This window comes from Lonchura striata, chromosome 1, assembly GCF_046129695.1.
Source record: "Lonchura striata isolate bLonStr1 chromosome 1, bLonStr1.mat, whole genome shotgun sequence".
NCBI classification, from domain to species: domain Eukaryota; kingdom Metazoa; phylum Chordata; class Aves; order Passeriformes; family Estrildidae; genus Lonchura; species Lonchura striata.
Window position 1 is genome coordinate 34,737,326 of NC_134603.1, and position 26,475 is coordinate 34,763,800.

Below are 26,475 nucleotides of genomic sequence, written 5' to 3' on the forward strand. Positions count from 1 at the left end.
TCCTGTCATATTTTTATGGCTTTACTATGGTAAGTTCAAACTCAGTACTTTTTAAAAATTGAGCTGTTACCATATGTGTAATTATCTTACTACATAGTTGGGAGTATAGTTAATTAAAGTTATCTTCAAATAAATATGGAATTTCTAATTTTATATTACAGAGTTTTTGTATACCTTGAAATGGAGAAGGACATTTTCAGTATTGTTAATGAGGGAAAATACAGGGTCTTTAAATCATTTAGTTGCCACAATATTTTGTGTGACACTGGAGACAGTCACTAGAATCTTTGGATGGAAGAATGCAAGCAAAATCAATTCTCATGTTTTGATTTCACCTATTTTTAATATAGATAGTGATGTCATTGAAATTCATCTTTACTGCTTGTTCCTTGGATCTTATTCACCTTCTTTGACTTGAAAGAATTGAATGCAAATTGCTTTCTTCTCACAGTAGTTTTCTATAGTGTAAGTCATGAGAACTCCAAACATTGACTCGTTTCCTTGAATTATTGCAGCCTGTGCTGCTTTGGATAGTTCTACCATTTGATTACCCAAGATAGTTACAGTTCTTTAAAATGCCAGTGCTTTCTGTCTTGAATTCATTATATATTTAATAAGCTTTTATTCTAATGCTTACAATGAGTCTTAGGCTTTAGATGTGTAGATCCTTGTAAAATTAAGAAGTATGCATGTGTTTCTCTGGCAGGTAACATTTGTTTAGAATACAGTATTACGGGAATATAATACATACTTGTTCTTGAATACCGTTCTGATGCAAGAATGTAAAAACAGAATGAGAGATGTGTTAAATAGTTTCAGATATGTGGGGTTTACCTACCATCATATTTTATAATGAACTTGTAAAGTATTTTTCCACTTTATGGTAAACAGTTTGCATTTTTCACAACAGCAAGTTCCATAAGAATTCTTTTTCCTGTAATCTGATGTACAGTTTGATGTTGATATCATAGAACTTAGCTCAATGTAGTATTCCCAAAGATAACATTTTAGTTATTCCTTACTTGATGAGAATGTTATCCTTGACTTCTGCCAAAGTATCATTCTAGAATATTTCCACTTCATTTAGCATGACAGTGTATTTAGGTAACCAGAAGGAAATAATACCTAAAGACACCTCTTTGAAATTTAGATTATTAGAGATGATCTTTGACGTACTTAAGGTTTAAATCATGTTTTGAATTGGATACAGAAGGTAAACAGTGAATTATTCTTAAACTGGAGTTTTACGCAGTATTATAATCCAGTATTGCCCACAGCACCTACTTGACCTACTTGGCCATTTTGATATTGCTGTTTGGTGTTACTTACAGTCATTAAAAGTGAAATTTGTTGATTTTATAGTGCACATGAGATTAGCTGATTATAAAGTGTTAAAGGAAGAAAGGGAAAACTGGAGACTAGTAATTAAAGCTGGAGAGGTGAGAATGAAATTATGGATGCTTGTTGTGGTTTGTCTCTGGCCAGCAACTAAGCCCTATGCAGCCTCTCACTGTCTTGTATCAGAGAGCTGGAAGGATAAAAGCGCAAAAACTTTGGGTTGATATAAAGACAGGTTAATTAAAAAAAAAAAAAAAAAGAAATCAGAGAGAAATGACAACAAAAATAAAACGCAAGAAATGTGTGATGCAGAAAATTGCCATAGCTCACCACCAGGTGACCAGTTATCAGTCAGTCCCCAGGCAGCAACAGGGAAACTGCACACACACCCTCTGCCCCTTACCCCAGTTTTTTATTGCTGGGCATGACACCCTGGGGGATGGAATACACCCCTGAGGTCTGTAGGGGTTGGCTGTTGTGACTGCATCCTCTCCCAGCACCCTGGGCATCTCCAGCCTACTCACTGGTGTGTTGGAGTGAGAAGCTGGAAAGTCTTGACTCTCTGTAAGCACTTCCCAGCAGTAACTAAAACATTCCTGAATTATCAACAAATGTTTCCAGCACAAATCCAAAACACAACACCATATACAACCTACTGTGAAGAAAAATTAGCTCCAACCCAGCCAAAACTAACAACAAAGGTCTTAGATTTTTCAGAGATTTCTTTAAAATTATGATGATCTGTAGAAGTGTAGATGAAAAATTATGTTGAAACTCATGTACATTACTCATTTTGCCTGTTCAGTGAAATGGTTGATGCATGCCATTGTAAAACTGCAAAATAAATGTATCTCTTTGATCAGCTCTATCTTCAGTGTGCAAGAGCTTTGTGTATTTCTATTAATTCTGTCATAGAGGTCATAGAATTCTATAAGGAGGTCTTCTGGAGCTGTGTGTGAATGGGAGATTCAGAGGGGGTTTATTTTGCCATTTCTGCTGCACTCCTAAATAATTACAATTAGTTCCATTTTAGGGCACATGATTTCAGTACCACAGAGTAATCTGAGCTATTTTTAATAGTAATTCTGTGTTTACATCACAAAAAATACAGAGGAAGCTGCTGTCCTTCCCTACAATTTTTATCCCCTGTTTTAGCATATTGCATCCTCTTTATTTCTTCCTTCCCAGAATGAATGGTGATTCTGAGAGAATAAGCTTTTCCAGCTCTAAGATCCTCTATTGCAGTTTTGGTTGTATGTTTGGAGAGAGGGAGAGCAAATTAAGGAATGTTGTCATGCCTAGCTTCATCTTTGTTTTCTAGCTAATTTTCAGTTCTGCAAGGATTACTTTTTCCCATTTACAAGAATGCATCAATAAGTGTTCTGGTTCATCTCTTTTCAACAGATGATCTTTATCTTTAATGCTAGTTATGTAGCATGAGAGTTGTTAATTACCTTTATTATATCTGGTTTTCTGCTGATTATGCTTCTCGAATTTTTGTATGCTTCCTACTGGATATGTTTGATACATGACCATGAAATTGTACTATGACTAACTTGTGTTCTGGTGTTGAGAGCAGAGGCAGCCATCAGACAGTGAAAGAAATTAGGTTTTCTCTATTCTCAAGGGTAAAAGTGAAGTTCAAGTCTGCTGTTTTACCTCATTCATACTAATAGTAACATATTCTTCTCTGCAATTACAAACATTTTAGTCTTGTAAAAATAATTTATGTCAATCACAGTAAGAACTTTTTTTTATTTAACAAAGGTTATAAAGTAAGTGGTTTCACATTAATAGACGTGGGCAATGCTGCTTGAAATGGTAGTAACATTTAATTAGAATGATGCTTGTATAAGCTTTTTACCTCTGGTCAGTTTTGTTGAAAATGGTAAACTTGGAAGCCATTCAGTTTTGTCTGTTGGTTGTTAATGTTTGATAGACTGACTTCGGAGTATCTCAGGGAGCAGAGTTCCTGGGTGTGAATGCTGAGGTGGGAGGTAAAATAATGGAAGGTATGAAGATGCTGGAAGGGACAAAGAGAGTTTCTTCTTCTTTCTGTTGGTCAGGAATTTGTCTTCAAGTGAGTAAAAGTCGTAATGTCATAATCTGGGAGGAAGGTATACTTTACTGAGACATTGCTGCCTATGAGTCTTATCACTGCTATTTACTGAGGAATGCTTGGTGTCTAGAATATGGAATTACTTTCATGTCTTGTCTAGTCCTGGGTAGCCCACATGTGTTCAACTTCTGGAGTAGCTGTTTCTGGGGTGAACCAATAACCTGCTAACCTCTGGGGCTTAGTAGGAGTAAATATGACCATCAGTCTTACCAGAAGATACAGACTTTAAGGTGATGTGCTTTTCATATGTTCAGTTTTCTTAATGTTGGGAAAGTCAGTTCTTAAACATATATGCTACTAGTGATTTGTGATAAAATACCAAGCATGAAAACCTGTGTTAGGTCTGTGAATCAGTATGACCATGTGAAATGGTGAATGAAGGATGGGATGCAGACCAAGTGTGCTTTTGCTGTATGGGTGCTTGCTTAGAAAGATTAAGTTGGTGTGTTTTTTGTCAAAATTGATCCATGCCACTTGTTCAAAATATCAAAGTATAGTGTTTGGTTTCATTGATTATGGTTTTGCATGTTTGAGCAGAACTTGATACTAAAATATATCTCCTGAGATTTCTTAAAAAACACACATACACATTCATTCTTGATCCTGTACAGTTTATTTCAAGTATGTATTGCTTCAGCAGTGGAAAACCTAGGCTTTATGAAATTCTCTATGATTTAAGCATGCAAAATGACTAGAGAATAGACAAGACTAGTTTTGACTCAAAGATGTTTCCTAAAATTAGTTCCAGTAATTTAAACTTATTTTTAATTTATGTAAATAAATGAATTGTTTAAAAATTACTGAAAATATTTGCCAACTATTTATCCTTTTGTTATATTTTAAAATAGTATGAAATAGAGGTGCTACAGACTTTTTTCCCTCTCCCTTAGTCATTGCCGTGGTATCTAACACTGTTTAAAACCAAGGGTGATAATTGGTCTTTCAGATTTCATGTAAGAACTAGCAGTGATGGATTGTTTGGTTGTGTTTCTGTATAATCTGTATTTATCAAGCAGTATATATTTTATATCCTTTATGGGTAAATTAATAGTTTGAATAATATTTGTGTTTTCTTTATTATTTCTATATACATCAGCTGTGAAAAGAGCTGGCCAGTGTTTTCACAGAAGCATTCCAGGGGCGTGATGTTTATCTGGCATGACTGGATGGAAATTTAAGCATCCAGTTTTGAATACAGATTTGCAAAGTAATTATGATATAGTTTACAATCAATGCCAGTGGAGAGTACAGGTACTTATAAAATGGTAAACATGTATTTTCTGTTTTATAACAATCCTGGTTTCAAATGTTTGCCTAAGTAGTTTTATTTTCCAGTAGCTTTCTGTTATTTAATTTTATATATTTGCTTATGATACCTTTTCTATAACTCTGCCTTTGTTTCATTTTACAGAGGAAATAAAGGCTGAAACAGAAAAGCAAAGGTATGTGATAGTTCATCGTATTAAGTGATAGTGCTTTTAACATCTTAAAATGTGTACCATGCTTATTCTGCACGGGGAGTATGGGCTCTCTCTGAAAACCATTTTCTGCATATTTTGGGTGGTTGATGGTATCTGGGAACATACAGATAGTGCTGCTTTATGTGACTGGCTGTTCTGGTGCAAGGCACAAGGCTTGGGAGAAGCAGCAGAAGGTAACTTAGAGGGAGCAAGGTGGTACTCTGGCCAGGAGTGTAGGAAATAGGGATCAAAGTTGGAAAAGATCTTTGTGGACGGCGCAGAGATTTCTTTCAGTGTATTGCTGGAAGAGCCTTGAAGTAGACTGAGAGAAAGGGGAAGAATGCAGGTAAAAGACTTGAAGTCAGTGGTCAGAGGGAGGAGATTGGGGCGAGGAAGTGGGAGTGAGCAGAGAACAGTAATGTAACTGGCAAAGATAGTGTCTGGAAAGGACCTTGGTAGGGAATAGGTGTAGATTTGTGAAGACAGTTCTTATGCGAGTGATGGTAAAGCAAAAAATTGACATTCAGCAGTCTTTTGCTGTCAACAAACTTCTAAGTTTTGCTAAGCTGTGGGATCTGTTATTGGCATTTTGCTACATGTTCCACAGGATCATCTTCCTCATCTCAGTGTATGTTCCTAACTCTGAGTCAGGACCATGAGGTGAAGACTGTTCATACCACCTTTTGAGAGAATTGGTTCAGTGGGTGAAACTGCGGATGAAAGTGTTCTAAGGCAGCTGGGTGCTGCTTGGGGATCTCTATCCTGCTCTGTAACTGGATTTCAGTGTTCGGCAAATCATTGCAACCACAGCTGTCAAAGTTGGATGCTAATAATTTCTGCTTCATCTCCGGCATATTTGAGCAGAAATCTACCATTTTGGTTTGGAAAATGGAATCACCTTGAGCTGTAACAAAGTCTCTGGGAAGTTTGTTTCAGAAGATGTAAAGGAAAACCTAATATCAAATATACTGAAAAATTTAGTCTTGCAGCTTGCTGAATTGGGTGCATAAAACTTAGTAGGTGCATCTGATTGAGATTGTGCTTTGCTTTCCCCCAGCAAAATAAAGTCAATACCTTGAGCTCATAGTAAGATTGTAAAAATAAATTTAATATTTATGAAATTTAATATTTATGTAGTGTTTGGAAAATGTTGCATCCAGCACTACAAGATTGTCTCAGACAGAAAGTAATGTGAATTTAGAATTGGTTTTTCTTAGAGTGGTATAAATAAAGCAGAAGTCAACATTGTGAAGCATGATAAGAAAAAATGCTTTATGTTAAATATTCAGTGAGAGTTATTTTTTCTGGGCACTGAATAAGGAAAAGTAATATCCTGTCCTGTAGTTAAATACCATGCTAAAACTAATGAGACCACAGAATTAAAATAATTTATACAAATATGGTTGAGCCATTTCTGAACTTCCAGTGCACAATTTCTGCCCTGTGAGTATCTGCAGCTGTGATTTTTTTGGGGGTAGAAAGAGTATGTCTTATCTTCTATAGACATTTTTAAAATAGATTTTGGTTTCTTTGGTGCTGTCTTTATTTTGACAGTAGCCTTGTGCTACTGTGAAGGCTTTGCTGGGCTTGGAAATTGTGAGTTGATTTCTCTATTCTTACTGTAGAGTCAAATTGTTTTGGTGCAGTAGAAAATACTGTTTTTCTAGGCCCTAGAATAGAGAAACTTCTTTGTCTATTAAATTATTTTCAAGTTCTTACTTCTGTAATTGAGATTCTAATACCCTAATAAGGGATTTCTAATGATGAATATTTAAACTTTTCCAGTCCCTGTTCAAGGTAACTGATCTCAGTTAACCTGGAATAACCTGAAGAATAGATAATTTCCCTTTTCCAGAAATTTTGCATGGAAAACATCTCCTTTTGTTCTGCTGTTTGTTTTTTAAACAGAGCTGGTATTTGGTAGTGGGGTGGAGGGGAAGGGAATAGAAAAGTATAAACTGATTTATGTAACCATTACACAGCAAATGCTTCCAAAATAATTTCCCAAGTCCATTATTTGATACATACCTTAACCTTTCTCTATGACTAATACATAAATATCAGCATATTTCATAATTCCCATAATTTGTAGATGTCTTGGTGGAAGAAAGTTTTGGGGATAGTTTCTGGGTTTAGAAGCAATTCACTGACATTAAGAAGTCCTTTTGAGTTTGTCCTCTCCTCTCCCTGCTATTGCCTTCCCTTATATTATCAGCAGTGTGATGAGCTTTACTGAGTTGCTTTTCCAGAGACAAATGTTCATCATCCTCCATATTTGATATCCTGCTAATTTTAAAATAGCTTTCAATTAAGAGAATTAGGAGATGCTCCAGGCTTATTTAATAGCTTGCTGTAGCATGGGTTCTTCATTTTTGGAATCTCACCATGGCCTGCTCCTTGTTTTGTGCAGTTGCGGGTTTATTGTCAGAGTGCTCTTCTTAACTTAATTTTAATGGTTTCAATGGACATAATCACTAGATAAGAAGCAGTCTTGTCACAAGACACAAGCAACGGATAACTGCCCTTTCATTCCTCAGAGTAAAGCTTTTATAGGAATATTGGAGGAATTCAAGAATGTAGAAGAATCATGTACTTCCTCTGCAACTTATCTGATTAGGGTGTTGTTCAAAAGACCTATGTTTCCAGCAAAACAATACAGAGCAATAAATAAAGTTATGCTTCCAACAAAAACAAACAAACAAAAAAAACCCCAAAAAACCTCTGGTTTTCTTCAGGAAAAAACTGTGTAGGGATAAATTCTTAAACCTTCAAAAGAGATGTAGTCAGTAAAAAGTAGCATTACTCACTCTTAAGTCTTGAATTTGGGTACCCTTTTTAAGCAACCTAAACGAGATCTGTTTGAATGTGCTGACAGATATAATCTCAAGGACAATCCAGCCTGCTCCTTGAAAAGCTGAAGCTAATTTGTATTGATTAGTTTAAGGCCCACTCCATAATGCATGGAACTGCAATCATGCTTTGGATTTATAATAAACTCTTAGCAGTTCGTTCTACATAGGGGACGTGAAATTGAGTGTATTCCTTGATGCATGTTTTAATTAACAACATGCATGGGAGCTGTATTAGCATGCAATTGTTCTACCAAGATCTGTTTGAATTACTGCAAGAATTCTGTAAGCCTTCACTACAGAATATGACATTTTGCACTTTTTTAAATACTGCTTTTCAAGCCTTTGTAAGACAGTGTAGTTTACCTTTTATGTAAAGATATCTATGAGTGCATGAAAAAGGTTGGGAATGCTTTCTATAAAGGTGATGAACTCATCTTGCTTTGACTCAAAGCAAAACTGCATTGATGCACTCAAATTAATGAAAAATGACCAATTCATGATTATCCTTTTGTGATATTAATGAGCATGACCTTTCTAAAGGTGCTGTAATCAATAAAACTTCAACATATCAGAATTTTCTTGCTTTTGTACAGTTAGTAATTTCAGATAGTTTACCCAAGTGAGATATGTTGGTAACCACTCAACTCTTAAATTGAATGGTGTTACCTGTAGCAGAGAATGGGATAAAGGTTTGATTTGGTTTTTTCTGTTAGTTTGTTGCTTTTGCCAGTCTAGTAAGGAGAGTCCTGTGGTATTTTAGAGGAAGCAAGACTTTCTGCTTCCAAACCAACAGGTACCACTGGATAACCCCTTAGTGGGCAAGTGGGTCAATTTGCCCAGTGCACAAAAGAGCCATGAATACTTCATGTATTAAGAATACTTCATGTGTTAAGAATACTTTGCATATTACTATTGTTAGAAGGTTTTGTTTCCTAATGTTAATTTTCATGATATATTATTTAATTCATAAACATTGTGGTGAGAACGATTTGTGTGATCACTTTACAGTATTCTAATACAGTCACTCTGTTTAGTCCCCCTCATGGAGAAGCAAAGTCTGGTTCAAGCACTCTTCCACCTGTGAAATCAAAGACAAGCTTCATTGAAGCGGACAAATACTTCCTACCATTTGAATTGGCATGCCAGTCCAAGTGCCCCAGGATTGTCAGTACATCTCTAGATTGTTTACAGGTCTGTATGAAGATGAGTTTTAACTATCAACTGTAAAATCCTGTTGCTTTAGAGGGGGAGTAATAAATAATGTCACGGGGTTTTTATTATTTTACTCAATTGCATGCACAACCAAATAGAATTGTTTCTCACAAAAGATTAATATATGCCTTATTCATTATTTAGTGTATGTGTGTGTTTCTTTGTGTATATATGTTTTACCACAGTTTCCTGGTTGGGTTATTACGTACAGCAGCCTATTTCTATGTATTTATATGTGTGTTGAGCTAACACAGCAGGTATAGAATTAGCAAATTAATTTTATGCTATTTCTAATTGCAGTAAAATATTTTCAATTCTGTATGTCTAGTCTCTTAAAACTCTTGAGACTCTTGTAATGTTTTCAGAAGAAATTCTGCAGCATTGTATTTAGCCATTCACTCCTCCAGAGCAGCCCAACAATGAACTCAGTTTACAGTCACAGGCACATGTGTGCTCTCATACCATGATGCTACTCTGTGTAGCATGGGAATTTGAAAATACTCTTGTGACTAAAGTGTTCAGAAAAGGATTTTACTAATTTTGTAATAAATTTCACTTCTAAGAATTGAAGACCTCGGGAAAACAAAGGATACTAGAACATGTAACTCCAGAAGAAATTCTGAAAAATAGAACACTAGCTAGTAGCTCAAATAGAAAGCATTTGCAGGTGGTTTATCTGGTATAAAAAGCATTTGTATATTGACTATATATGAAAACTTCTGTGATATAAGTTATAGAATCCTGTTTGTTTTAGAACATTAACTGCTGAACAGAACTAATGTTAAACTTGCTGGCAAACTTTGCATAGCAGTTGCTGACTGAAAATGGAATAAATCTGGAGGATATGTAAAAAATCTGATGTTTTATGATACATGGGGTAAAAGGTACTTTGGATTATTTATTCTGTGCAAGTTAGATCTATCAAGTGAATTTATTTATTATAATAAAAAGCTTGCTTAATTTTTTAAAGCTCTTATTTACATGGGTTTTTTTTCCTCTCTCCAGAAACTTATAGCATATGGGCACTTGACAGGGAATGCTCCAGACAGTACAGCTCCAGGAAAAAAACTAATCGATAGAATTATTGAGACAATATGTGGCTGTTTTCAAGGCCCTCAAACAGACGAAGGGGTTCAGCTACAAATAATAAAGGTAACAAGTTTAATACGTCCTGTATTTGTAGTGGTGGCAGTAGACAGACATTCTTGACCTCAGAGTTTAAAAGCAGAAGTGCATAATTTGTAAATGTCATGGTAGTGTTAAAATATTTTCTGTTTCTTGGAGATGGACACTCCTTATTCTTTACCCTTCCCATAATTTCTTCCACTGCATTTTGGGTGAGCTCATGGTTGTGGCCTCAACTTTTGTACATAGAGCACTGGGTGAAATTCATTCACAGCAGACCTGTGGAGCCTCTAATTGTGAGGAATTACTGTCAAACAATCCTGCACTCCCAGTGGGAGAAATGGTAATTAAGCAGCAGATTTTAAAATCCATTTTGGAATTTGTTGATGAAATACAATTAGACCTGGTAGTTGGACATTACCATGGTAGCTTTGTACTGCTGTGTCATACACTTTTGCTTGAACGAGGTCCAGGGTTTGTTTCCACAGCTTATATAAATGTTGCATGTGGAGTTCATACAAATGTTTCCGGGAAACCTGTTTTCGGATTGCAGCCATTAATTATGGGTATTTGTTTCAGGAAATTACTATGCCAAGTACTAGAATTTAGCTGCTTAGTGGAAATGCTGTACCCTGTTCCTGTAAGAGCAGTCTTTGAATGGCTGTGATGGTGAACAGCAGTGAAGAATACATTTGAAGTTAAGCGAAATGGAGTGTTTGTTACCTCATAATCTTCTGTATATGTATCCTGAGGCATTGGCATTTCTTGGAGATTGTATTTACTTGTATTAATGCAAAGAATGTACTTTGTTCTTCTCCTTTTCATCACTCAAATCTTCCCTGTTCTTTTTTGGACGCCACTTCTCCTGCAGATAGTTGTTACAAATGTTGGTCCATGCTCCTGTTTTCTAGATTTGTTGTGTTGTTTTGCCCATGCTTTTAAGATGTTTTCCATCCTGCAGAGGGAAATTTTTATTGATTTAAACTTTCAGTGGCTGAAAGTATTATTACTCTCTCATTGTAATACTGTCTCTTTGAATGCTTTCTTATTCCAATCCTGAAGGTGCTTTAAGACCTAATACTCCTGTTCAGGAGAAGATTCGAGAAAGTAAATTCTTCAACAATTGTAAAGTGCATTAAGTGTGTACACTCTTTTAGTGCCTTAATTTTTTCACTGTTTACATGTAGCTAATTGCCATGTTAGAGTAACTGGGAAAGTGGAGAGTTTTGACTTCGACTTTCACTTGACTTTTGACTTTGACTCCATCTTTGTCCAATACACTGAACACTATAAAAAGCTTGAAAATTTTAAATAGCCTTAGCAAAGACCAGAACGTTTGACTTTGGAAGAATAATGAAACTTCTAAGTCAGTCATACTCTCTTAGGCCTCCTAACTCTTCAGTTCTGAGATGAATTGGATGGAATAAATGTGGACCCTGCTTCTCCAGTATGACTTGAAGGATGATCTTAGACTCTTCTATGGTTCTGGTGATGAGTATGTTGTCTGAAGAATCTTAATTCCATCAGGGAGATGGAAGGCAGAGAGACCTAGATCTCCTGCTTTTTTGTGCTGGTGTTCCCAGGCTGTTACCCGCAACATAAGCAGCACTCCCACAGGGCAGCTGCTTCACCAACACCACAGTGAAAGCTGGGAACTTTGATCATATGGACACCTTCCTCTCTGGGGGATTGTCTTGGTTTTGCATGCAGAATGGGTGGCCCTTGCATAGCATTCTGCCCTCCTTCTGGGGTCTGTAAGCTGTCATGGGGCAAGAGTTAACATGCAAGGCAGATTTCCTAGTTACTGGGTGGCTTTCCAGGGGTGGGGTAATTTTAAGCCAGTTCCCAACTACCAGAGCCACTTAGACATTCTGAAAAGACTTTTCTGCTGACTACCAAGGAAATAATCTTGCTGACACAGAGCAGTATATTTTGTCTTTTTGTTTTAGCTATCAAAGTTTTAGTCATGTCCTGCAATAGTTCTGATGGAGGCCAGTTTAACTTTTCTGCTGCTATCACTTGCATGTTCTTTTCTGTAATGCCCTTGTTCTTAATCTGCAGATTCTGTGATGAACCAGACTGGGAAAATGGCTTTTTCCTTCCTTTCCCTTGTAGTTTAGTTTGATTTGGTGTCATTCTGATGTGAAGCCATGCAGCTTTCTTGTGTAGTTTTTGTGGTGGAGATTGTTGTGGCAGAAACAATGCAAGTAATTAGACTGCTGATGCAATTAAAAGTGGTTTATTCAAATTGTGTGAAATAACATCCCTTGATTGAGTCTTTCTGCCTCCAGGCTTGCTTTCATACAGCTGCTGTGGCATTTGTGGTGTGTGAATGCAGACTTGCACTGACAGTTGCAGAGGTCTTACTTGAAGTTCTGTTTACATTTCTTCTGGCCTTTTGTTGTCTGAAGAACTAAAACTGTGGCAAATTTTTTCCCTTTAATCTGTAAAGAAGGAATAGGGATGAGGCAGGATTGAACATGATACCAGCTGTTCACACTCATGTGTTTTCTTTCCTTGGTTTGACGTATGGAAGGTATATGCTATTATCTAGGTACTTTTAGAGCTTAACTTATTAATGTTTTGTGTGTACTTGATAGCTGTAGTCTGAAAAGTTGAATGTTTAGTGACTTTTTTTAGTGTCACTTAAACTCAAAAATTATTTATCTGTGAAGGTTATTTGATGTATTTGTTGTTTTGTGTTTTAAGGAGTTCCGTTTCCTCTGTTTTTCAAAGTCAGTCCATACATACTAGCACATTATTTTGTGATAAGTAAATGTTTGGACTTCAAGTTAACTTAAAAAAATTATTATTGAAAATAACTCTGTAAACCCTCTCAAATGAAACAGAATTATGTGGTTCTAGTAGCTAATTCACACTAGAGAGAGGAGCTAGGGCTCTTCTGTTTTATGTGCTGTTCCAAGTATTCGGGAGTTTCCAGGCAACTGAATTACGAAATTAAGACCAAGTAAGCCCGTGCTGATCAGATGACAGATGTACTGTGTCATAAATCTTCCGAAGATAAGATGATCAGAGTTGGCTGAGAGGAAGAAAATATTGACCCCTGGAAATTTCTACCCTGGTTGTAGTCACATTATTTTGTTGTAACTTTGCTGTTCTTAAAAAATATTCAGTGTGAGAGGAATAAAAAGTTTAGTTATAGATGGATGCTGGATTTTTTAGTAGAGAATTATGTTAATTTAGTTTACTTCTAAAATTACATTCATTTTGCTTCACATTCCTGAACTGTTTTAATGCATTTGCTTTAAATAATAGAAAACTCACTTGGCAAATGTGCTTCAGGCTAAAAGAAAAAATACTGTGGGTGTCACACAAAGGTATGATAATCTGTAACTCAGGAAGTTATCCTGTCCTTTCCCAAAGACATCCAATGGTTGTTTATAAAAACGAATAAGCTTTATTTATAGTAAGTGGGTGGCAGCACAGAACTGTAGGGCTTTTCCCAAACACAGAACAATAAATATGAAGGAAATATACTGGAGGGAAAGCATAAGGAAACAAACTCAGAATCAGGATGGTAGCCAGTAGTTTCAGGACAAGGAAGACTTGTTTGGCTGTTGGTAGTTTTTGCAGGCTTTGTGACAGAGAGAGCTTCTGTAAGGACCTGATGGAGAATGAGGTAGTGCTAACCTTTCACAAAGGTTTCCTTCTGTTTCTAAAGAGCAGTAAAGGGGAAAAGTAAATAAAGCAGGCTTTTTTATTTATTTATTTATTTATTCTTTATTTATTAGCTCACAGTGAGGATACTGTGGATGAGCTAAGTGTCACCGGAAGGAGTGGGAACTCAATTGCACAAAGCTTTGAGCACCAAAATTTCCTATGGTAGAAAAGAGCAAAATAATGCTGTGACTCCATAGGAGTAGCTTGCTGTTCTGACCTCTGCAGAGAGCTGTTATTCTGTCCCAGACTTTTGCCTTACCTCATGCTCCCAGACTTTTGCCTTACCTAATGCTTGTCCTAGCAAGCATTTAATACTCTGCAATTACAGAAATCACTTAAAAAAAAAAAAAAACCAAAAACAAACAAACAAACAAACAAAAAAACCCAAACAAAACAAAAAAAAAACCACCAGAACTCAACACCAGAGAACCACCTGAGAGTGCCTTTGTTTTCTATGATTTTTACTTGTATTGATGAGTTGCTTTTAAAGTAACACAGGTGGTTTCATGCTCTGTACCGTTTGCAAAGTAAGAGTAAAAGAGTAAAGAATGTTGCTGGGAGGAAGGCAGAGCTTTTGTTACTCCATCTCTCAAGGATATGTGTAGCAGTTTCAGATTTTGAGTAATCCTGGTTCACTGGGGCCTGAAGTGATTGTTCACTACTCATCTGTGACCCCTCTATTCTTCCTTGTGATAGACATAGTAGTTGTTTGGTCACAGACTAAGGGGGAGTAACATGCAGAAAATGAGAAAGGGTTTATTTTTCTAACAGGTGAGTTCACAAGGGTTTCAGAGGAGCAGTACTGCCACTCCTGATCATAACATGTGGTTTCTCAGGGTTAGCTGTCATGCCATTGTGATAATGATATACTCTTCTATGATAGAGAATCAGATGATGTTGTCTAGGACATGTCATCAAATTGAGCCCTAAGTGGAAACTGTCAAGAGGGAAGGATGTTCAGAAAGTAATTGTAAAATAGTTTGTCTTCTGTTTGTTCTCATATTTCTACTAGATTGGCATAATAGCAGAAGAGAAATGGGACAGAGATGTGAAGTTAGAATAACTAATAGCCTGAGGATGACTCTAAATTGTAAGGAAGATGGAAGATATTAGCAAAAGATCAAAGCTAAAAATGCTTATCAGTTTGCAAATGTGTATGGTAATCATTAAGATTTGTATCTAGTGCCTGGGAAGGAAAGAAACCCAAAGTGACTATCAAGAGCTCTGTCAGCTCTTGTATATTTGATATCTGCAGGGAGATGCCCTGTAGAAAGACCGATTCCTTAGGCTACACAGAAAATATTGTTCAGTGAACTTGGATTAATATATTAAGGAGGTATGTCTCAGTGTGTGTTTGAAGTGTTTCTTTGCCTCCACACCTCTAATCAGGTAGTGTGAAAAGAGCCAAGCTCTACTATTCATAAGAAGCATACTGAAAAAAACTTGGGAAATTCAAGTTGTTAAGCCAATTAAAATAAAAAAGCACATAATCTATCTGTAGGCTTGTCACCTTTCTGTACTAGCTGGCTCTACTTTTTATTATTAAAAGTTGGGTGAAAAATATCATAGGATTTCCCTGAACTGAGATGGAAGTTAAAATTGAATTTTCAAATGGCAGTTTCTTACTCATCCAAATTTAAGAAGAAGAAAGAAGGTGACACAAAGGAGTAACTTTATGAATGACATCATCAGAACCAGAGATGGAGGCTGGATGCCACTGCACCTTTCATTAGTGTGCTGACTTCTAGGCTGCAAGAGACCTTGTCTTCCAAATGAAAAAAGTTTTAGGTGGTTCTTAAACCGATGTATTAAATATGTGTGTGTACATGTGTCAGTGGTATAATTTGTAACTGAGTGAAAGAAATATTAACTAAATCTAAATATGTACTGTGTTGGGTCCAGAAAATAGTGGTTTGGAAAAAATAGTTGTTTATGCCTGGGCTCCACTTGTTCGGCTTGTTTTCAAGAGTGACTTGAATCCCTTTTTAAGGGATTTGAGTGATGGGTATTATTTCTCCATTTCTTGGTGCCTCGTGTGTATAGAAGTTCTGACAATGTCAGTAAGACATATGAGGTGTGGTTTGATGAGTAAATTACTCAACACTTGAAATTCTTCAACTGTGATAAATTTTTTTTAAAATAGGAGCTTTCCAGTGCTTCCAGTTCCTTCTTTATTACCCTAAACATGCCATTAAATGGTAACTGTCAAAGTTTTTAATGCTCAAATTCACTCATTCCTTCTACTAGATTACAGTGATGAATACAAACTGTTGCAAACTAGGCTCTCTCTCCCTTTCTTTCCACTCTCCTGCACACATCTCTGACAATGTTTTCAAACCCTGTCCTCAGGTTTTATCTGCCTCTATTTCTACCCTTTTATCAAGCCTGACTCTGCCTCACATAAAGCTAATTTGTTCCTTACTTCTGTGTTATCTGATCTTTCACAGGCTTATGTGGTTTCATTTATTTAAAGAGAGGCAGATATTACTAGGAACAGGAAGAAATAAGCATATTTCTACACAGGGGCCAACACAATTTTCTAGCATCTTCCAGAAAAAGCTGTTACAAAGGGCAGTAGTCTTAGTATCGCTGTCTAACCTCATATTCAGTCTTTGTTCATCACATTTACATTTATTTCTACAACAACTTTTGGACCCATTGGTTTCCGTTCCAGGCTTTAATGGGTAGTCTGTGCCAGTTTTGTGTCTAGAAAATGCGAGGATGACTTCTATTAGCTACCTCTCTGATGGTTTCTTTAGTTACTACTTGCTGTTACATGCTATGAAACATATGATTCTTAGATATATTGATGAAAAACAATCCGTTTAATATAACTGGTATGGTTTTCCAATATAGTTACAGGAGTATGTGGGAAAACATAATTAAATTGAAGTTCAAAATATGTGTTTAGATAAATTTTAGAAGCAGTCCAGTTTTGGTATTTATTCATTTGCAGACTTTTTGACTGGTAAATGTTTTGACTGGTAAATGTGTGTTTATTTAGGCTTTGCTCACTGCAGTAACATCTCAACACATAGAAATCCACGAAGGAACGGTACTACAAGCTGTAAGAACCTGTTACAATATCTACCTAGCAAGCAAAAATCTTATAAATCAAACTACAGCCAAGGCAACTCTAACACAAATGCTGAATGTCATTTTTGCACGTATGGAAAATCAAGCAGTGAGTATCTTTATATGGCAACTACCTCTTGAAAGCAAACCAGCTTGAGACATTAATTTCATCATTATTAAGGCTTTTTAGCTTTTCTAACTTGGGTACTTCGGGGGAAAAAAAAAAATCTGGTATCTGATATTTTTCTTCTTGTGTTTTGCACTCTGAAGTATGTGGAAAATACGGAGTTTGGGGGTGGGGGTGGTATACAGAAGTCACAGAAATTCTTCTTTTTCTGGGAATTCCAGAACAACGTACCACACAAAACACAAAAAAATAGTTTGCTGTGATGTTTTTCCAAACACTTCTTGTTTATTGTCACATCTACTACCTAAGCTTCCTTAGAGAGAAGACAGACAACTCCTGGATCTATGGTTTATGTAGTGTAGTCATCCCTTCATCTCTTCTTTGATAGTGAATTATGTGCATAGTTGGGAAGCAGCCCTCTTGCAATGGATTATCTCATCATACTGAACTTGTTTATGATTAAACAAAGATGCATTTTCATAAACTGCTAATGTGTAAGCAGAGACAATAGAGATGTGATCTTTATGAAATAATGTATCTTATTGTTTTATTTTGATAGTGAACTTTTTGTGTGTTTGCAATGCTTTTATAGCTTCAGGAAGCCAAACAGATGGAAAAGGAAAGACACAGACAGCAGCACCATCTCCAGCAGTCTCCAGTAAGCCATCATGAGCCTGAATCACCTCAGTTGAGACATATTCCAGCACAGGCTGATCAGCTGTCCAAAGACCATGAGAGAGAGCTTGACCACAGCACAAACGATGTGGACAAGAACCTTCAAGAAGATATTGAAGCAGAAAATGGATCTGACATTTCTAGTGCTGAAAATGAACAGACAGAAGCTGACCAAGCCACAGCAGCAGAAAGTAATCAGTGTGTATTTCTGTTTCATGGAGGGAGGGAAAGGGTCTCTGAAAAGAAAGGCTTGAGGATTGTCTTTTTTCTCTGTCCCAAATCTGGAGTAAGGCATAGGTTTTCAAGTAATTGAGTAATGCAAAATGCCTTTTTGTCCTTCTTATCACTGTCCCTCAAGAGCATACTTAAGTCCTGCATTCTGTGGGAGTCTGTAGCAAAAATTCTTTTTTTGCATTTGTGTAATATTGTGAAAGTTTTTGAGAACAACATCTCAAAACCCACAAGTATTCTGTGTTTTAATGTATGTGAAGATACAAAATGGACGTTTTTTGTTGGCACAGGCCTGTATATTAATTGCCGTTTACAGATTAACTACTGGAATTCTTGCATCCTCCAAATACCTATTTTTGAACCATCCAAACATTTATTCTGAAATATTAAGTGCAAGCAACATGCCTTCTTAATTTTGGAGTTTCTCATGAATACCTGTTTGTGTTTGTTTTTATTTATAAAGATCTTTCTAAAGCTGATGGAGGAACATACGATGGTGAAAGCAATGACTGTGAAGAGAAGGCACAAGAAATTGTAGAAAGTATTGTGCAGGAAATGGTGAACATAGTAGTTGGAGGTATTATATTAATATCTGTCTAGTCAATAGTGACTGCAGTCTGGTTCTCGACCTTAAGAATTATTCTACTACTATCAGATACTTAACTAAAATTACTATCATTTAAATATGACTTACATGCTGAAGAAGGCAGTTGTGCTGTCAGACTTTAGCAGTGCATTATTTAACAGTAAAATGGACAGGATTTCATACATTGATTTACATTCTATATTGTAGACTTCTTTTAAAATGCAAATTCTTGGTGGTTTTCTGGTTTTGTTTTTTAATGATTATTTTAATTTGTTTCTATATGAACACTCTTCAGAAATGGGTCCCTCTCTGTAGTGGCAGTGTCTCACTGTACTTTTCAGTTTGTTGGAAATTGTTTATCAGACTAGTGAGTGATATCCCATACCAATACTTCTTGAAAACTCGGTAGAGGGGTGACCCTGACAATGTGAACTTAGAATTAAATTTCTTACTGTAATTTTTCATTATTGGGAGTTAAGAATATTTGCAATTTTTATAGTTCTGTAGTGCCATGTAAATTCTGTCTTAAACTCATCTTTATTATTTTTTTAGTATTTAAATGTTTTAAAAGCTCCTTTTAATTTTTAATCTCATATACCATTCATTAATCATTTTTACATCTTTTCTGATAGATGTGGAAGGCACTGCAGGTGGTGATGGCACAACTGTATCGTTAGAGGATGGCAGTGACAGTGAAAACATTCAGGCAAATGGAATTCCAGGGACTCCAATTTCTGTTGCTTATACACCATCTTTACCCGATGACAGATTATCTGTCTCTTCCAACGATACTCAGGTACAGGCAGATAAAATTAGGAAATACTGAAAAAAAGTACTATGTTTTAAATGTTGCCCAACACTTGGGCAGAGTGATTAGTATAATTCCATAAAATAGGTTACTGAGATGAATTTCAATAATTAAGTCATGTTACTCTACTTCAATGCACTACTTAAATGAAATTTTTCTGAATAAATTTTGCATGTGACGTCTTTTTTGTCCCAGCATGTTTTTAGTTGTCCCATTGGCTTACGGTTCAAAAGAACTCAGTTCCATGTTTTGTGAAGTGCTCCTGAAAAACTGTAAAACTAGTATTCAATATAAATAGTGAAACATATAGCAAATTGTACACATGCCTGTGTAATTTCAGTGTGCTCTTTTCAAACAATAATTAGAAATTTCAAGCTGATAGCATGATCTTAATGCAGTGATTTTAGATCAAGAATTTCATGTCTGAGAGGATTTGATTTTCAGTAAGAAAAGAAATGTGAAAATACACTCCCTCTCTTGTATGAGACATGTATATACTTGTCAGCTGACCAAGAATATTTGCTGTCAGAGTGTACTGAGTAATTAGGTTTGAGAATGATAATTTTAAATTCAAAAAGTTACAGTCATGTAGGCCATACAAATAGAAGACTTAACATTAAACATGTTGCTTATGTATGGAACAATAATACAGAATTGCAAGAAATTAGTAATAGGGATGTTTATTCTACCATAGACATTTTATCAAATGTATCTATCTGGCAGCAGATAGGAAACTGTTCATGCTCAGACTTAAAAAGTCAGGTGTTTTGGTCTTTTTAAACCAGATATCTACTGAAATTGCCTGGCAGCAATTCACTGCAAATTACCCTACTTAAACTTGACCTACCTAATTTCATGACACTGCTTAATTAATTCTGACTTCTTACTGAGTCAGCCATTTTTAGTAGTGACTTTTATTTGAGCTGGACTGCAGAATGTTGTTTTTCTTTAATATTGAGACCATAAAGCTAAAGTGTCTTGGTTATATTTGTATAATATATTAATTTTTTATTGCTCAGAGGTGGGGATTTCCCTGCACACCCTGCTAATGAAAAATGGAATACTGAAATATGTTAACTTCCTTAGGAATCTGGAAATTCTTCAGGACCTACCCCTGGTGCTAAGTTTTCCCACATTTTACAAAAGGATGCCTTCCTTGTATTCAGGTCACTGTGTAAACTCTCCATGAAGCCCCTGTCAGATGGACCACCAGATCCAAAGTAAGTAGAATTTAAAAGTTTTCCTAATTAATCTGACAATAAAAATAAATAATATAAATATTTTTGTGAGTCCTGTTAATAAGAAACTAACAGTATGGTGAAAAGAACGTAGAAACTTTGGAAAAGTACTTTTATGTTTTAATGCATCTTTTGTATACCTGTTCAGAAGTTTCTTAACACCTATCCTTTTATAAATACAACATGTTTTTCCTGGTCGCTGTTTATAATGCATTTGAAAAGAGTTTGTATAGAAGATTATCGGGTATTTCTGGTTTATTCACATTACTCTGCTTTTGGTATTTCTAGGTTTGTAACCATTGCTGGTTGTGCCCTGTAATTTCTTTTATCTCTTGCATATTGCTCTCCATCCAAAACATAGCTCTGTGCTGGCCACTGGGAAGAAAATTAACTCTACACCAGCTGAAACCAGCACATTTGTGTATCCAGTACACATCCTCAGCTCTACTTAATATAAACTCCTCACCTGGAGCTGATAACTGGTTATGATAAATTCATGATGAAGTGTTTCATTCTTTTGTTCCAGTTGGACACTTCCATCAGCCTACTTAATCAAAACACAAATATTTGATAACAAAGATTTTATTTGGCTATTTCTTCTGACTGAAGATACTATGTCTTCAGTTTCATTTATGGAATTGTTAGTTGTAAAGCAAATATAGAGTCCCCTCTATAGATGGGTGCCAGTATTAAATATGAGTGTCAGCAGAAACATTTGCTTTCTGATCTTGGATTTATATGCATATAATTTATATACATTTGATTTGCACAGTAGGAATAATTGCTAATAATTTTCAAGAGGAGTGCTTTTTTGTTCTAAGGAGTGTTAAAAGGCCAAATTGAAACTGTAGTATGATTTCAAATGACAGTGAAAGGCCTGGTATTCTTCAAAATAATATCACCTTTACTGTTCCGAGTCTAGCTTTTAAAACAGGTAACTTTAAGACAGCTTAAGATGGTTTAGGTAAATCAATGATATGGATTTAATAAGTTGAAAAGATACGATGTAGTCAAAAGGGTTTGAAGATTTAATCTAGGAACCTTTTTAAATTATCTATCAATGTACTTTGGAAAGTCAGGATATTAGAGAATGAAAACTGAGGCATGAGGGTTTTTCCTCACTATTTCTGAGAATTGTCTTCCAGGAAATGAGCTGAAAATCCTGTGGTTTTAGTTAGTACTCCGAGACTAAAGCTGTCCATTTATTAAAGGCTTTAGTGGATTAACAGCCCTTCCAAGAGCAGTGGTAGCTATTGAAGCACTTGGAGAATCTCATCTGAATCCATGGAGTCCTTGAAATTCATGCTAGATCTGACGAAGCTCTTCATACAAAAACAAATTTGAGAAAAAGGCATTTAGGGCAACCAGAATTCACTGCAAATACATCTGAAGATATCCCATATTTAGAAAAGTGCCTAGGATTTATCAGTGGTTCTGAGGCATTGATGGCTTTTTATTAACTATTACAAACATGCTGTAATTGGAAGGAGAGGTGTGGGATATCTGTGGCATTTCAAGAGTCTTTTCTGCCTCTTCAAAAATCTTATTTTCAGTGAAATTTTTTATGAAGTCTGTAATGAAAATAGTTTTAGATTTTGGATAACTGAACTTGAAGCTTTAGCTTAAAATCACAAGTCTGGGACTTAAGATCAGCATTTTCCTTTCTGGGAGCCTGGTTAATGTTTTTGTTTCCTTTTTTCCTGGAATAAAATAAGATGGGGGTGAAATATAACTCAAAGGTTTGCTTACTGGTTTTTGTTTTTACCTTAAACCTGTTCTAAGTTAAGTGGGCTTTACATATCATATAAAATTGTTACGGTCAGCATGTCCAGGATTTCAGGTGGGAGCTGGCACTTGCTGGAAATAGGCAATACTTAATATTTTATTTATGACTGAAATTCTCCTCATATTTAAATTCTTGCACCTGGAATGTTATTTATTGCATTGGATTTTAATAGGTGCAGATTTCCTTTATGCTTTTTTCATGTATCATTTCAGGGGTTTTTGGCTGTTTGTTGTGTTTGTAGAGCAGAAATAGTTGCACTGTTTCTGACATGAATTCTAGTTTACATGAGTCTGTAAGAATGTTACTGTAGAGCACATGACAGCACTTCCCTTGGCTGACTTGGTGATTGCCATGCTTAAAATAGGTATCTTTTCTGTCTTACCTGCTCTCAGAGTGGGATGAGCATAGTGACTGATAAGTGCTGTATTTGAGAAAAGAGATTTCAGTGTTGGCAGAAAGTATTATGTTTATAGTCCTTCAACTAACTTTCCATGCTGGTGGAAATAGAGGAGGAGAAGGAATTTCCACCATTTACTAGTCAGGGTTTGGTAAATGGGCTGGATTTTAAATGGGATCTTCCAAAGCTCTGTTAACAGGAAAGAATGGTCCTTCATCCTCTGGCTGAAAGGGCAGCATTGCCTGTTGCTGCTGTTCTGTGGGGCAGAAGAGAGAGTCATTCAACAGTAATTTTTCCTTTTCTGGAAAAGGTATTCCCCTGCATTCTTGGTTAAAAAATGAACAATGTTACACAAAAGACTCAATATCTTTTTATGACCCTTTCTGCAACTAGTTGTGTCAAGTTTGAGTTTCGCTCATTAACATTCAACTTGCAAAATCATTGTGGCTTGTACTGACTTTTCAAGAGAATTTTTTTTTATGGCTTACACTGGGCTTATGTGCTGCACTGTTTTGTTCTAGATCTCATGAACTGCGATCAAAGATTCTTTCATTGCAGTTGCTTCTGTCCATTCTGCAAAATGCAGGACCAGTCTTCAGGACAAATGAGATGTTCATTAATGCTATAAAGCAGTACCTCTGTGTTGCACTGTCAAAAAATGGAGTCTCATCGGTTCCAGAAGTTTTTGAACTTTCACTTTCCATATTTCTTACCCTCCTGTCAAACTTCAAGACTCATCTAAAGATGCAGATTGAGGTATGTTACATTAATTTCTAATTAAATGTGTGGGAGGTGTTAAGTGAACATTTGTTTATATTTGTGTAGCTTGGTGTTGGTTAAATAAATTTGTTTTCATTTATGACTCACAGCTTTTGTGTAAGACTTCCTAGATTCTCCTTAATTTGAAGTTTTCTGTTGGTTGTGGCATGGTACTATTGCAGAGTGTTGCTGAATACTCAGAAATGAGTAGGTTTGTGCTAAGTTCAACCAATGTTCAATATTATGATTAAGAAACCTTAGCCCAGTACTGCATATTATAAATTAAGAAAATGAATACACTCAGGAAAAGACTTTGCAATATATGGTTTTGCAAAAGATTTTTAGAATAAAAACTAATGTCATGAAGAGCATTGTGGATTTTCTTTGAGCTCACTTGAACAGATTTTTTTTTTTCCTGGGGAAGTTCCAGCTATTCCATTATTGTAGCCACTTCCTTTGCTTATCAGGGCCTCTGTAAATATATGTCTTGAATAAGATCTCATTTCCTCTAAAGGTATGCACACAAATTTAACTCCTTAGACTATGGACTATTTTCCCAACCAAAATAAAAGTCCATATTCTTTGCAATAAATGCTCTCAGTCCTGGCAGGCATTGTGAATTTTCAGTGGGTCAGTTCTAAGTCATAGGGCAAAGGAAATGTATCCCCATATGGGCCATTCACTTAAGAGTTGGACTCAATGATTCTTGCAGATCCCATCCAGCTCAGAATATTCTGTAATTCTATATATGGAAGGTAAGTTCTTGTGATCAGCTCTTTGTGCATGAGGTACAAGCAGCTTCTCAGAACAACTCTGTTCAACCACATGGATATCCTCTTGTGGTGTCCAGTGTGTTAAAGATCTTAATTCTGTGGTGAATAAAGTAGTACTGTCTGCTCTGTGTCCCTGCTGTTTATTTTAGTAATTTTTTGTCTGGGGATTCAGGTGTGAATACTGAAGCTGACAGATTGCCCCATCCATGTGGAGCTTAAGTATATGAAAAGATGCTTAGAAATGTTGATAAATCTTGCTGTTACAAAGACCTTGAATTCAGGGAATTCACTTCATCTGTGAATGTCATTGGACAAGTTGATGTGTTATGGCAGCTTTGGAGGAAAAACCTCATTTTGAAAGTAGCATGTCAGAAAATTGTGTTGTGATCATTTACCAGGTTGTTTGATATTTCTGTAGGGAAAAAACAGTCAAATTTACAGTACATGGGTGAGCATAGATTGGATAGAAATGATTGAATGTGCTTTGAAAATGTGAGGCATTTTAAAAAGCTTCAAGGGCAACTCTGTGCTCAGCAAGACTGTAGTGTGTGTGCAGGGTTTGGCACATCAGACAGACTGGGTGGAGCCGTTCTCAGTCCCGCAGCCTCCTCCCAGAACGTGTTGGACTTGCTGTGTTCAGAGAGTTTACAAGTTAGCATGTGGGTGGTGAACACATTGCAGTCAGCTTTCCTTATGGAAATTTGATAGGTTTCCATCACTGCCAGCCTTTCACAAATTCCTAATAGAAAATGAAGACATACAAGGCAAACATACGATGCCCTGCACTAACGTAGCAGGTTCTAGAGTATGCTAAGGACCATCACCACATATCAGGGCTACAGTTCCTTCTTGTGAATAGCAAATGCAAAAACTTGATGCTGCTGAAGTACCCATCTATTACAAAGTACAGGATACAGCAGTTTCTAGAAACTTCTTTCTTTTTCCTGATTGTGAGCTAAGAATTCTTCTTTCAGCTACTGATCCTAAAGGTTATTCTGAAGATGTGGGTAGAAATGTAGATAACTTCACATGCAGTTTGTGTCTTGAAGCTGTAAGGAGAGCCATATGCTCTGATTTACAATATGCAAAATCTATATATTTTGGGATTGAGGCTGCCTTTTTCATCTGTGTAAGAATTTTCTGGCATGTTTGAAAAGTTTCAGATTCTGTTGAAAATGACCCTCCCATGGCCTGTTGACTTAAATATTTAGGTAACACTGCCCTCTGACAGTAAAATAGTTTGAGTTGTACCTTAGTTGTATTGTAACAGTAATTCTGAATGGGTTAATGAATATATTTGCAGCAAATCAAATCCTAGATATCAGAGGAGTTGGGGTGTCAATTAGCTGTGTTTACCATTACCACCCTTTCATAACTCTGAATACCTTAAAACTCATACTTCAGTTGACCAGACATAATAAATAGCTATTTTCTGGTTTAATTTTCCAGTATATTAGGAACAAAGTCTCAACTCTGTGATGTCAATTGCCATAAGTTATATACTGATAAACAGCATTTTTAAGTAGTTGAAATGTAAACCATAACTATGGTTTTGAGAAGTTCTTCATTCCAGGATATCCTTTTCCAAAGGTGACACCAGAAGCAAGAAGACAGCTTGGTCTCAGAGGCATAGAGATCTGAAGTGCCTTGATAGTATGCAGTGCTTCCAGCTATTTTCTCTTCTAGCTTAGATTTGGGTTTAGTTTCTGTCCCTGAAACCTTTTTCTCTGCTCCATCAGTGACTTATTTTTTAAATTTTCTACCAGAAAATAAATACTTTTTCTAGTTCCAGAGAATTTTTAAAATTAGTGTCTTTGAGTAAAAAAATCAGAAAACACCAAATGTGTACCTGAAGGTTAGTCACAACATGACATGTATGAAATTTTTGTCTTTCTCTGATTACATAAAACTGTGGCTAAGATCAGTCTAGTACTCTTAAGTATGTTTAAGCATATACAAGTCTTTGAATTGTTATGTGTTATACTCCTTAGGTTTCATAGGGATGGCTTCCTTATTAAGATAGCTGACATTGTACTGTGTGTCTCTATTTCTCTAAAGAGATCAATAAAATGTAATAATTTTTAGCATGTTTTGCTTGAGGAAATAGCTTGCCACCAAAGTTGCCTAAAAATCAGTGTTGCTGTTTTTCCCCAGATGTATGACTTAAAGTGGAAACAGCCTTATGTGTTTCTCTACCTGGCTAACAGCATGAAAATCTCTAAAAATTCTGTGC

General features: G+C 36.0%; 1 protein-coding gene across 2 annotated transcripts in view; it reads left to right on the top strand.

The window, feature by feature from the left end:
* Positions 1 to 26,475, top strand: part of ARFGEF1 (ARF guanine nucleotide exchange factor 1) — an 84,611-nt gene that overhangs the window by 21,906 nt on the left and 36,230 nt on the right. Inside the window, exons 2-10 of one of the 2 annotated variants that reach the window (XM_021555587.3) lie at positions 4,869 to 4,899; positions 8,804 to 8,960; positions 9,987 to 10,133; positions 16,792 to 16,971; positions 17,582 to 17,855; positions 18,359 to 18,472; positions 19,114 to 19,277; positions 20,376 to 20,509; positions 23,232 to 23,466. In XM_021555587.3, coding sequence (XP_021411262.2) covers positions 4,869 to 4,899; positions 8,804 to 8,960; positions 9,987 to 10,133; positions 16,792 to 16,971; positions 17,582 to 17,855; positions 18,359 to 18,472; positions 19,114 to 19,277; positions 20,376 to 20,509; positions 23,232 to 23,466 — 1,436 coding nt within the window. The remainder of the gene's footprint in view (positions 1 to 4,868; positions 4,900 to 8,803; positions 8,961 to 9,986; positions 10,134 to 16,791; positions 16,972 to 17,581; positions 17,856 to 18,358; positions 18,473 to 19,113; positions 19,278 to 20,375; positions 20,510 to 23,231; positions 23,467 to 26,475) is intronic. The other variant, XM_021555588.3, reaches the window with a different exon arrangement.